Here is a 13,168-nt window from a genome sequence, read left to right as displayed (position 1 = left end):
TTTCCTAGAAAACATTCTTAACACTTACTGACCTGAAGCATCTACTACGGGTTTTGTTTTAAAATGAATGCAACATCATGCAACTGAAAAAAGGTTTAGTATCTACACCATAAGTTTTGTTTTAAAATTGTATTTTATGATTTATATTTTTATACTGACTATGTGGAAATGACAGACATGTATGAATTAACTGAATTGTCGTAAAATGAAGAGGGGTGTGCAGGTCATACAGGTTAGGAAGGACACACAAATTTATTTTAATTCTGTAAATTCAGTAAATGATTGTGTAAAATGCATTTTCAGCACTGAACTACTCTTGCTCATAGATGTAATTTTTGGAAAAAGAATATATCTGGGGGGGAAAATTCCCCACATTAGCAGTTGGATTGAAAAATCCTTTGGGATAAATGTATGTATTTCTTATCTAATAGCCATCCATAACCATCACAAAGCATATTCTGTTATCCTTCCATGATTTATGTTTCTGTGATGCTAATAACTAAGTATTCTACTAACAGAAGAGTTTTCTATAAAAGTTTATGCATCAGACCACTGAGCTAGAAAATAATTGGTCATAACTAAACTTTAAAATGAAGAATTGAAAAGACAGTCCTTGAGATAATACTGTGTATTAACTCAGAAGGAGACTGAATTATTTTAAATGTTCACTTAATAGTGCACAATCTTTGACTTGCATAGATTTTCATATGATATCATCCTGTAAGCCATCTGCTTTACAAAATAAATTCCATCACAGGCAAATACATAGCACACACCTCTGTAGCCTGTGGAGAATGTTTTTCTAACTGATGCTATTATTTCATCCTTAATTTTTCTTTATATATATTTTTTCTTCTTCCAACAGTAGCCATAGCAATAATCACACGCAGGAAATTTGCAGTATATGGGATAATAAAGGGGAACATCTTCCAAAGCCCAAAGGGAAGTTTAGTCTCCCTGGCTCAAGAAAATATTAGTTTGATGTATTATGTCTCAAATTTCAGACTCCAGTTCTGCAAAGCCATATACATAGCTCAACCCCTCTAGGTAGACCAAATAAAAGCCCATTCTTATAGGTTGTTTACATAAATAGGCATGGGAAGAATATGTAATTACAAAAGTAAATTCATCAAAATATTCTCCCTAATGACTCATAAATTTATTCTTATGTATCTATAGGGTGAGCCTGGAGAAGCTGGTAACCCTGGACCTCCTGGAGAATCTGGAACAGCTGTGAGTATTTTGTTGTTTTCTTATCATTAACATTTATTATGGTGAACTGTGGTATCTGGCAGGACTTTGATAAGCATTTCCTCAGATTACTTGTGCACTTGTCATTTTAAAGGTATAAGTTCTCCACTGAAAATTCAAAGAAACCCTTTAAAATGACATTTGTTTCCATATAATCATAGCCACATCTTGTACTAACAGAGGATGGAGACTTCCCAAAACAATACCTATTTTTCCTTCCATAAGTATCAACTTTGGCTTGCATGTTTTTCTTTCTGATAAACAATTCACTGATGCAAGCTGGGTACAGAATTTGGCACTTGAGCTGAGAGGTTCTAATTTCCCACTCACATGCCAGTATTTATCAAGGAGTGATACGGCCCTTGTCTGAAAAATAAGATTGCCATTGTGATCTTTTTGACCCTTCCATTTCCAGATGGCATTTTTGTGTTCATGTGTTTTCCACAGGGTCCAAAAGGTGAAAGGGGAGAAAAAGGTGAAGCTGGTCCACCTGGAGCAGCCGGACCACCAGGTGCTAAAGGACCTCCAGGTGATGATGGGCCTAAGGGTAACCCAGTAAGTGAGCTTCATAATTCTAACCCAAACCACTGTGAAGCATTGCTGAAGTTGTGTGAATACAGAACCATGGCATTGCCTACAAGTGCACTACGTTCATTATATGCTTCATGAAAGATTTCTGATGAGTGCAACCTGCTTGGCAATGGATGACACATTCCTTGCTTTTTTTCCTGATCTATCTAGGGCCCAGTTGGTTTTCCTGGAGATCCTGGTCCCCCTGGGGAACCTGGTCCAGCTGTAAGTATACCTTAAAAACAGTTTTAGGTCCTAGTCTTACTTTGTACTTAATTCTAGTTGACCCCATGTCTTTCTTGTCTGGGGATGAGCCTTTGCTTTTCTGTTCATGCATTTCTTGAGGCTTAAAAATTTTAAGAAATCTTTTAAAAGTTTTGAAAAATAATGACCCTGGGAAAATGTTCTATAGATAAATAGTGTTCTTATGTTCATATATGAAAGTTAGTGGCTTAAATTAGCTGAATTTTTGTTTATTTTCCCTGAATTCTGTAGGGTCAGGATGGTGTTGGTGGAGAGAAGGGTGAAGATGGTGATCCTGGTCAACCTGTAAGATTTTTCTCTCACTTTATTTCATCTGCATGATCTCTCTGATGATAAGAAAGTATATTTTGCCAAATCAGTGGTTTCTATACAGTCACACTCTTAAAAATATTTTCAGAGTGGATGCTTTTTCTATTAGACTGAAAAATAACTATTTATTTCCTTGAAGAGGTAGAACTGCCCATATTACTGGAACACAATTAAGCAAGAGCTCAATTTCTTTTAGAAGTAGTGATGTGTTAAAGGATTTCTGATGGAGCTGCTGAGGAGCACTAAAAATAGAGCAGCTCTGAGCATAAGAAAAATGCTGCAGCCAAATAATCTTCATTAGCTGAACTAACGAAATTAAGCCAAGATCTTAAGCAGTACCTGAGCAATACCCATATTAAGCATCAAAGTTCTATTTCTATAGATTCTGTCCATTGAAAGGGGCTAACACATGGCAGGTGTCCGTGGTGTTTAATAAAGATGAAACTTCACCCCTTATTACTGCTGTGATTTTAATTTTCTGTTGCAGGGTCCACCAGGTCCTTCAGGTGAAGCTGGCCCACCTGGTCCTCCTGGGAAAAGAGTAAGGAATACCTCATCTTCTCTTGTACACTTCTCTTTCTGAGACACTGTCCTAGAGAATTTCAGCTACTTGTTTCATGCTGAGACACACATCTGACATTTGTCATTTCTTTTAAATAATGTAATAAGAGAAAAAAAAAAAACAGATCAGCAGAGAAAGCTCTTTAACATGGCTAACTTGGAATATAAGAAGAAAAAAATACATAGGGAAGAATGGATTGCTTACCCATAAAAGTGTTTTGTCTTTTCACTTAAGAATTCAGTGTCTACTGAATCAGTCTGCTAAAAGAGTGAGTTGGTATGACAGTAATGGCAGACATCATCTTTAGGCACACTGCTTCCTGCTGTCAGGGAGCAGGAAGAATGTGTCTGTTTTGGTGTCTTTAGTCTTGGAAATAAAATAATTACAATGCAGCTACTGTGCAAATCTACATCATCCTCTCTGCATACAAAATTAACTGGCATTAACTTATGAAGATATTCCATTATTTCTAAAGCTTTTGAAGGTTCACAGGGTTTACAAATACAGCTAATCAAACCCAGTAAATAATGTTGCAGTCACAGAACTGTAGTAGATGCATCAACCCTTAGGTCTGCTTCAGAGAGCAATTAGATGCAGTTTTTACACGTTAAAAAACAGAAGAAGTGGCATTATTAAATATAAGCTGAGAATTATTTAATAAAATATGTTAAATTGCTTGGTTTAATGGGCTTGAGTGGAATGACAAGCCTAATTAGTTTTATTTATTTTATACAATAATATATTTGCTCCACCAACATGCAAAGTATTTACAATATTCTAAATTATTATGGTTGCATTAGCAACCTTATTCTAGAACTGAAATATAGCTCAACTGAATATTAACAATTAGTATGTTTGCTTGACATCAAATTAAAACTTCCTGCTTTATTATACAGAAAGGCAATAGCTCACTCCTCAGAGATGGGCTATACTATCTGATTGTACCTAGACAAAAAAACATAATTTCGAAGCACAAATTCCATTTTACCTGTGGTTTGACACATTTCCAATTTAGGGAAAATGCATGGCTAATTATTGCAAGGTAGTCCCTTTCTGAATTTTGAAGAAAACATTTTTAGAATCAGATTCTACATTACTTGAGCACCAGAATGTTTCAAACTTGTAGGGAATCTGTATTATATTGATGTTATACTAGAAAGTAACAGTGAAAGACTGAAAGGCTCATACTTAGCTAGAAAAAATGTTTTTTATTAGTTTTCATCACTTGTATGGTAGAATCAATTTCAAGAAAAAGCCCTGAGAAGAGTCTTTTAATTTGGATTGAGAAGGACACACCGTTTCAGTAGTAATATTGTTTGTGAGGTGCAGCTCTGGCTATACTACTAGAAAGCAAAATTCCATCCCATTTTTTGGTTTTTGGTCCCTGAAATAATGAGCTGTCAGAGATCAGAATTCATACTTTTAAGTAAAGGCTCTTGAAATCCTCAACAGTAGGCTCCTTGTTTATTTTGTTATACATTTTCATTCCCCTCTTGCATTCCATTTTGTAACTGACCTGACCTCAGTTTTACTGCCTGGTCTTCTAAAATCATGTTTATTACCAGCTGTCAGAGATTTGAGCAACCTCTGTCTAGTTACAGAGTTAAAAAGTTTCCCCAGCACTCCCTGGGAAGCAAATTCTAGTGAAAGACATGGACATACATAATTTTTCCATTGAATCTAAGAAATTTATAAGCCAAAACCATAATCTACAAAGGGTGACTTTGGTGACATAGTAATTGACCAAGTCTTTAAAGTGATTTTTTAAAAAGTTTCATTAAATAGTAATTATTATTTTACATATTCTGACTTCTTAAATGATCTCTGAATGCACCAGATCAGAAAAATACATGCTCAGAAGGCTTTATACATCAATGTAATTTAGCTGCAAGTAATGGCAGCAATTGTGGCTGCTTATCTAGAACTAGAGATACAGTTACATTGTTATTATTATTTTTCTGAAAGCTAATCCCTTGCTCCTACTCTTGGGACTTCTTTTTGGTTTGCCATACAGCACTGGGTAATACTTCTAGTTTGAATTCATTGATTTCATCTGACAAATGTTAAAAGTAGCATGAGGAAAAGACACCATCAGAGAGTATTTGTCCTTCAGATCAATATGCAATCAGTACAGATGAGCACAGACAGCAATCCTTGCCTGTGCTCCTCCCAGCCCTTCAGTGTGCCAGGCACTTGAGCTTTGGGATCTGCTGCTGGGCTGCTTCCCTGAGCAGTGACAATCAGATGTCCACATCACACACACATAAACCTCCATATACCAACTATGCATTAGAATTTAAAGCTCAAGACTAAGATATATTTTTGTTGTCAACTGGAGGCCATACCATCTTTCCATTAAAAGAAGAGATGTCAGTACTGAAGCAAAGCCAGCAATTTTGCAAAGCAGAAGTTTATTTGGTTTGTTGCTTTTAAATATAATGTTGAATAACTTAGGAAAAATAGTGTTTCTATGAGGGAGATTTTTTTTTTCCATTTTGGCTACAGCATGATGCTGCCTCAGCAGGGTGTACTCACCACTTAAAAATTAATTTCTCTCTTGATTTCAAATGCACAGAATACCTAACAATATGCCAGGTTCCAATCACAACAGGCTAATGAAATGTAGTAATGGTTTTCTGTGTTGAAAATCATGTTTTAAGCCAGTCGTAAACAATAATTGAAATTATTTTAATGAAATATGGAAGAAGAGAGAAAAATATTCAATAGGTTCACGTAACAAAAATTGAGAATGAGTTTGTTTCTGCATGATTTCTCTGGTCTTCTTGGTTCACAAAATGTATCAGGCAGTATGTCCAAAATTACAGTGCAATGTTCATAAAAATCAGCTTGGCAGCTGGGGTGCTGAGGGGGAGAATCGTGCATTAATGTAAAATACTGTTACTGAGTCCTTTGTGTCAGTTAGAATTTCCCAGGCGCTCCAGCAGCAGCAGTGTGGGGAGGGAGGAGCTCTGGCAGCGAGCAGCGAGCCAGGCCAGCAGCGCAGGGCAGCTCCTGCAGCCGCTCCGCGCCTGGGGCAGCCTTGGCACTGCTGCCTTGGCACAGCCCCTGCTCAGCACTCGTCAGGCACTGCACTTGTATTTTAGCCATCACAGTGGGCTTAGCCTGCTAATTAATTCATGCTGCAGCTTCATTTCTAGATTATGCAGAGACTATATATCTCAAGTACAAATTGCCACATTCAACCCTTTTCAGTTTCTTAGATAGGGTGGATTATAATCCATATGGGAACTTCAGGCAAGTAAAGACAATGTGCATGCAAATTAATCCATGTTAAAAAAAAATTCTGAATTTATTTATGTACTTGTTGATCTTTCTTATTATCACTGCAAACAATGATCCACCCAAAAATTACAACCTACACAAAGGGTTACATGCATCAGACATTATTAATTATTATTGGAACAGCAGGGATTTAAAATATTCTTCCTGTTTTAAAGAGTCAGAATTTGGCCCAGGGCATTTAAGCTTCTCTGTATTTTGAAGAAATAAAACTAATTCCTTTACCCCTTACAGCTCTTAAAAATACCAAAGAAAAAAGCTGTTGATACCTACAACAAATGGTCAAAGTCCTTTTTGTAGTTAATTCAATTCATTTGGCATTATCTTTGATGCAAAGTCTGAACTATCCCTGTTGACCAAAAGGTTCATGCAGTGCTGCAGATGTTCAGTGTCACTCTGGAGAAAGCTTAATTTCAGAAGCAAATGAATGATCTTAACATACTTCTATGTAAATAGCTATAAAATGAATATAAATTTCCAGGAATTAAAACCAGTGGAGTTGCTCAAGGTATGTGCCAGTAGCAGTGGATAGTGAAATATATCAGGCAATAAAAAGTTTGGGCTAAATTCAGCTCTAGTACAAAAAATGCCTTTAGGTCAAACACTGATCCAAAGCCCTGAGCTCACAAAGCAAACAGGCAGATGCTTAACTGGAAGTACAGTTCTTACCTGTAAAATTAAAATTCAGTTCTGGTGCTTTACGTTAAGGAGCCTGAACTGTTTTTCTAAATGTTGTTAAGAAGTAAAAAGCAGTAAATAAATGAAAGTGATTGAATTTTTCTAGTTGCTGATCTTCAGAACATTTTTCTTACATAACAATCTGCTTGTTGCATTAATGAACAGATGAGTCTTATACAGATTCACAAAACCACAGCATTTCACCATAGTCACTTTGCTTTCATGTTCCTTTAAGCTGTTCATTGGTTGGCAAGAAATAGCTACTTGTAATAAAGACATTTCCCAGGCTAAAAATTAACCTTGTAGGAGAACAGTTGGTCCATTATCTTGAGTGCATCTTTTCTAAACTAAGCATATAAGAGAACCATTTTCAGAAGAGTACATTAAATTCTAGACACTGCTCCCGTTCATAACTGAAGCTATGAATATTAATTACATGACCTAAAAATCAGCCCTTGATGTTTTGGAGGAGAAAAATGTCTTTTTATTTTTCACTTTCATATTTAGTGGATAATATATCAATTTTTGGCTGTCCAAATGTAATCAGGCCCCTTACTGAGCCCATCCCTGATTTAGAGAATAAAAAAGTATTTGCCACACTGTGCACTGTAGAAAGAGAGGCCTTTTTGGAGTCAGTGGATAAACTACAGTGAATAGATAAAAGTCAATGTAAAGCAAGTTTAAAATTAATTGTTATTGTACATATAAATTAGTATTGCCTTTTTTCTTTTATATCCCATTTTGTTGGGGGTTTTTTTGTTTGCATTTTTGTTTGTTTGTTTGTTTTAGTTTGGTTCTTTTTGGTTTTTTTTTTCCCAAACAAATTGAACCTCATCATCTTTTAGATATTCTAAAAAACAGAAAATTTTATAGGGGAAATAAGAGTTGTATGGTATTTTTTATCTTGTGAATAAAATATCAAAAAAAGAAATTTAATGTTATTTTGTAAGCATTTGCTACTTATTAATATGGTGGGAATTGCATTTTCAGAATTTTTTTCACTGGTTATATTTGAAAAAACCTGAGATTATGAGCTCAGTGTCCATATTTTACAGGGACCTCCTGGAGCAACAGGTGCTGAAGGCAGACAAGGTGAAAAAGGCGCAAAGGTAATACACTGAAGATTTTTTTTGATGCATAGAAATAGAAGCTATTTATAAATTAAAAGTAAATTGCTTATGATGCACTGAGTGTGGAACTTTTCAAAGTAATAACAGGCAATCTGTAAAATCCAAATTCAGACCCAGAATTAGCAGCAATGTGTAATGGAGCGGACCCAGCAGTGCAGGCCCAGCACGGCTCACCTGTAACAAGCAAGGGGAGCCTGCTCTGCTGGCCCCACATCTCTCTGTGAAGCCAGAGACATTTCACTCATGAAACTCTCCTGTGCAGAACTCTGACTTTTCAAAAGCACTTTGCCTCTTGTACATCCCTCCAGTGCCAAACTCACTCAGCCCCCCTCTCTGACCTGTTCTGTTCTTTCCAGGGTGAACCTGGTGCAGAAGGGGCTCCTGGCAAAACAGGGCCAGTTGGGCCACAGGGACCTGCAGGAAAACCTGGCCCAGAGGGTCTCCGGGGCATTCCTGGCCCTGTGGTAAGTCATGGAGCACATGATATTTTAAATGTTGCATTTCATGTATATACTCTGGTAAAGCCAGCTTTTTGTTTTTTCTAGGGAGAACAAGGTCTGCCTGGAGCACCAGGTCAGGATGGCCCTCCTGGACCTCTGGTGAGCACCCTTGTTCCCACATGTCACTCATAGAAGCCTCCAAAAACTGAAAGAGCTCTCTTCTAACATTTGAGAGCTTAAATATCCTGTTAAAATCTGGAGCTGAGTATATTAATGAACTATATGCTTTCAAATGCACAGACTTCCTGTCAGCTCAATAAGAACTTTTCAATGCATTGCTGCAGCATAACTTTGGATTTTAAGAAAGTGAAGTTGATATGTAAAAGATTTCTGAGCTTAGGTTTCCCTCCTTGCCCTCCCATCCTCCACAGGAGATTGCTATCAGGAGAGTATGAAGCCTGATTTGCAGTAGAGCACAACACACTGCAGGTGAAAAGTTTGATTCTGCATTCCAAAAGCTTAAAAATGTCACATTTCATTCATGAATTATGTATTTGCCTAGGCTTTTGCATCTAGTGATATCCTGAAGTGGAGATGGAAAGCATAAGCACTGAATCACATTTTGTACATGAAATGTTATGGCATCTTTGAATATGTGCCAGGTGAAAAAGGTCTCTTATCAATCCTATCCATAGCAGAAGCTGCCCACTGTCACCAGGAGAGCAGTGGTGAGGAGACACACACTTACTGTAGCAGCTCTACACCTCATGGACACATGTGCAGTGTGAGATTAACAGCCTCTGAAAAATTCATGTCTTTTGCACAGGCACTTCATGGCTTGCATTTTTTACCTTATTATGTACAAATTACACAAAACCAGCATTGCCATTCTTATAAAATCTAAAGATTTCTCAAATCAATAACTTAGTTGACCCTCTGCTCCATAGATTTCTATTCATACAATCTTTTATAGGTTTCTAATTATAAAGTAATTCAAATACCACTGTAGCATCATTATGATTTTTTAAACATACATTTCATGTTGAGATCTAAATCATGTCATCAATCACAACCATCAACCACTGAATGTGTACTTTGATTTGAATGGCCTTCAATAACATTTCAAGAAAACATGATTTGAGCAGGATGTTAAAACTTACTTTAACATTACTTCCCTCGATGTACATAGGGCCCACCTGGCTTGCCTGGACTGAAAGGAGACCCAGGTTCCAAAGGAGAGAAGGTATGCTTTGCTAATTGGTTGTGTCTTTGTAACTTCAGCCCAGTCTAAAACCTGTATAAAATTAGCAGAGAGAAGCAGTAGGGTTTGTATCAGCAAGGCATTGTACCACGCCTATCAAACAGCTTCCCACAGCCCTAAGAGTCATCATGAATTTTAAGCCATATCCAATATCCTGGAAACACCCAGAAAGAAAAAGATTACTGCCTGTGTGGTAATCTATTGACCATGTGGTCCCTGCAGTGAAAATCCCAAAGATATTGATGTAAAGAGAACTGTCAGATTTACAAGAACAAAGCAAGTAGAAATTATGAGTATTGACAATTTTTATTTTAAAAGAACAAAATATAAATATTTAACAGCTATAATACTTTCTTTTGAAATAATGGATTGAGACATCTGGGATAGCATTTTCCTAAGGAGTCCCAACAATATATTGATTGCTTGTGTATCAGAGAAAAACCTGTAGAGAAAGAGGCACGCACATGACTGTGCCTTGTGAACTGCAGGTTTTGTTTGTATGCTTGGATCAGCTGTTTATGCAGCCATATGACACGTGGAACTCTGTGAGATGCTGATGGCAGCTACATGTGAAAACTGGCATGAAATTTGTACCCAGGGTACTGTGATTTCTGTAGTGGTTTCAGAAAGGACTACCTTGTACCTGGATCTTTCACAGAATAAGCAGTCACAACTTGCAAATAATTTGAAAGACCATCTAACAGCAATAAATACGCTCTTAGAATCATTTGTTTTCAGGTTGATTGTTGACAAGCAACAGTGGTAACATCTGAAAGGTCTAATTTATGCGTTTGCAAAGCACATTTACTTTAATGTATGTTAACTATATTTTCTTAAATCTTGTTTAGGGACATCCTGGTTTGATTGGCCTGATTGGACCTCCAGGAGAACAGGGTGAAAAGGGTGATCGGGGTCTTCCTGGCCCACAGGGATCTCCTGGAGCCAAGGGTGATGCAGTGAGTACAACATATTTGTGTTTCCATTCAAGTTCCATGCAAGCAAGGAGTGTATATTCCAGGCTTCCTTCTGAAAGACATAAAGTTGTTATAAACATTTAACACCCAGAGTCTCCTGCAAGAGGCCAAAACTTTCTTAGGCATTGTACAAACACAGCAATATTAAACATCTTAAAATGAGGCTATAGAGTGTTTTTGGAGAATGAAGGAAACTCATACATCCCAACATGCACACAGAACAAGTTAGCAACAAGATAAAAGTAGCAGCAGCAATCCCATCACATTTACTAACTGCATTACCCAAAGCAGTGGGTAATGCAACTCTCTTCTAGTTGCTAAGCCATGTTTTTAGGGCACTATGTAAAATGTGAGGTTTCCAAGCCAATCTGAAGAGGAACACAGCTCTGACAATCCACTGCAGTCAGTGTAAGAACAACTACAAGCAACTCAGATTGTCAGATCTAATATTTTAAACTTGCCAACTATTTTGGCCTGTAGCAAATGGCCTAACTCAAAACTCACCACAGCTGGACACTTAATGGGACTACCTTTTTATAGATATGATTTTTTAACACAGTCCAGTATGTAGAATACTTAAGTTCTGTTCTTATTCTCTTATTCCTTTTTAGGGAATTTCTGGTCCTGCTGGTCCCCTTGGACCCCCTGGTCCTCCTGGATTACCTGTAAGTAATTTCATCCATCCCTCCTGTTCTAACCACCCCCAAGCTGTGTGCAATACACTCTAACCAGAGTTATATGTTCTTGCCCATAGGGTCCCCAGGGTCCCAAAGGTTCCAAAGGATCCAGTGTGAGTAACTCTCCTCTATACTTTCTCCTCTTTTCCTTAGCTTTTGTGTGTGTTATGTTTAAATGCTGTGTAGCATGGTCAACACTGCACCTCTTTCATTGTTCTGTAGGGTCCTGCTGGTCAGAAGGGTGACAGTGGCTTACCTGGTCCACCTGGTCCTCCAGTAAGTAAAAATTCTTATCTTGCATTACCCTGACATGATGAACCTGTTTTGAAAAGGGTAGAAAATAACATTTTGGAGCTAAAATACGAATGATTGTTTGAAAATTCACTTTTCAGGAAACACAGATCCACCAGGCACAGAAATACGTACCTGCACTGAAAAAGCCAGAAGAAATTTAAAACAAATAAATAAAATAAACAAAAAGAACACCCCAAAAACCCCTATAGACCCCCACCCCTATAAAGCCCCTCATGCATTAATTATTTAATGTGTTATATTGAAGCACAGAAAACAAAATTCTACTGGTTTCCCCTGATGATACTCTTCTGTTTTCATATTAGTTTTTATATCATAACAAACTAAAATGAAGAGTCAAAGCCTGAGTGAAGTGCTTCAATTTCTTGAAAATAAATATTGTTTCCTAGACCCCAAGTGGAATTTTCAACTTCTATCATAGGAAACAACCAGAGTTTTCAATTTTCATAGAATATGTCTGTGCTTGAGGGAATTAACAGGGATACAGAGGCAACTGTGAGTCAGTTCTGTGTGTCACTTGTGTGAGGGCAACACACTCATCCCCAAAAACAATGTAGTGAGAAGAGTTTAGAACACAACAATGGTTTGGCCTTTTACAATCTTTTTTGTTTTTTTCTTCAAGTAAATCAAAGCACATAGGTATGAATCTAAAAGAAAAAAAAGTTAAATAAAGAAATAAATACCTTGAAGAAAGCCTATTCAACACATCTCCAAGCCACATTCTGTGGTCTTTTTCTGCTGAAAAACTAACAGAAGATATAATTATATATGTTATTTTTCACTTAGGGCCCTCCAGGTGAGGTAATCCAGCCACTGCCAATCCAGTCACCCAAGAAGACAAGAAGATCTCCTGACTATATGCTATCTGATGCTGGTGATAATATTCTGGACTATTCTGATGGCATGGAGGAGATCTTCGGCTCCCTGAATTCCCTGAAGCAAGACATTGAGCACATGAAGTTTCCCATGGGCACTCAGAATAACCCAGCCCGGACCTGCAAAGATCTGCAGCTCTGCCACCCCGACTTCCCAGACGGTGAGTTCACAGTGCACAGCACGGGCCACAGGGCTGAGCCTGGGCTCTGCCAGGGCACTCTGGCAGCAGAATCCATTATTGGTACGTGGCTCATACAGTTGCTCAACAAACACAATCCCACTGAATCCATTTTTACAGGTATAAAAGTTTAAAAGTGTAAGACATGTTCTCTTGGTAAGAGTCAAAGCTCTTTAAATACATAACCTGATCTGGTTTTTGAGTTAAAACCTGTTAAAATGATGAATAAAAAGCAGTTGTTTTGAAAGGTGGGCCTTGCATTTCCAGGACAATCAAAATAGGAGTGTGATGAAAGAGTGTAGTATAACAATATGAAACAGCACTGGTATTATGAGAGATTTATGTTCAATAATGATTCTCAAAAACTTTACTAGTCTTTTAGCCCT

The 13,168-nt window shown here is 37.4% G+C and overlaps 1 protein-coding gene and 1 long non-coding RNA gene across 10 annotated transcripts in view; one reads left to right on the top strand and one right to left on the bottom strand.

Annotated features, from left to right (window-relative positions):
• Positions 1-13,168, top strand: part of COL11A1 (collagen type XI alpha 1 chain) — a 131,754-nt gene that overhangs the window by 112,014 nt on the left and 6,572 nt on the right. For all 5 annotated transcript variants that reach the window (XM_053949936.1, XM_053949938.1, XM_053949935.1 and 2 more), the window contains 14 exons: positions 1,180-1,233; positions 1,699-1,806; positions 1,993-2,046; positions 2,317-2,370; positions 2,882-2,935; positions 7,990-8,043; positions 8,421-8,528; positions 8,610-8,663; positions 9,694-9,747; positions 10,614-10,721; positions 11,351-11,404; positions 11,494-11,529; positions 11,639-11,692; positions 12,515-12,764. In XM_053949936.1, coding sequence (XP_053805911.1) covers positions 1,180-1,233; positions 1,699-1,806; positions 1,993-2,046; positions 2,317-2,370; positions 2,882-2,935; positions 7,990-8,043; positions 8,421-8,528; positions 8,610-8,663; positions 9,694-9,747; positions 10,614-10,721; positions 11,351-11,404; positions 11,494-11,529; positions 11,639-11,692; positions 12,515-12,764 — 1,096 coding nt within the window. The remainder of the gene's footprint in view (positions 1-1,179; positions 1,234-1,698; positions 1,807-1,992; positions 2,047-2,316; positions 2,371-2,881; positions 2,936-7,989; positions 8,044-8,420; positions 8,529-8,609; positions 8,664-9,693; positions 9,748-10,613; positions 10,722-11,350; positions 11,405-11,493; positions 11,530-11,638; positions 11,693-12,514; positions 12,765-13,168) is intronic.
• LOC128791963 (uncharacterized) overlaps positions 10,710-13,168 on the bottom strand; it is a 155,633-nt gene continuing 153,174 nt past the window's right edge. For all 5 annotated transcript variants that reach the window (XR_008432251.1, XR_008432250.1, XR_008432254.1 and 2 more), the window contains 3 exons: positions 12,412-12,474; positions 11,673-11,735; positions 10,710-10,791 (listed from right to left, as the gene is read on the bottom strand). This is a non-coding gene — a long non-coding RNA (uncharacterized LOC128791963). The remainder of the gene's footprint in view (positions 10,792-11,672; positions 11,736-12,411; positions 12,475-13,168) is intronic.

This window comes from Vidua chalybeata, chromosome 9 (genome assembly GCF_026979565.1).
Source record: "Vidua chalybeata isolate OUT-0048 chromosome 9, bVidCha1 merged haplotype, whole genome shotgun sequence".
Taxonomy (NCBI): domain Eukaryota; kingdom Metazoa; phylum Chordata; class Aves; order Passeriformes; family Viduidae; genus Vidua; species Vidua chalybeata.
This window is presented reverse-complemented; position numbering and strand designations above follow the sequence as displayed.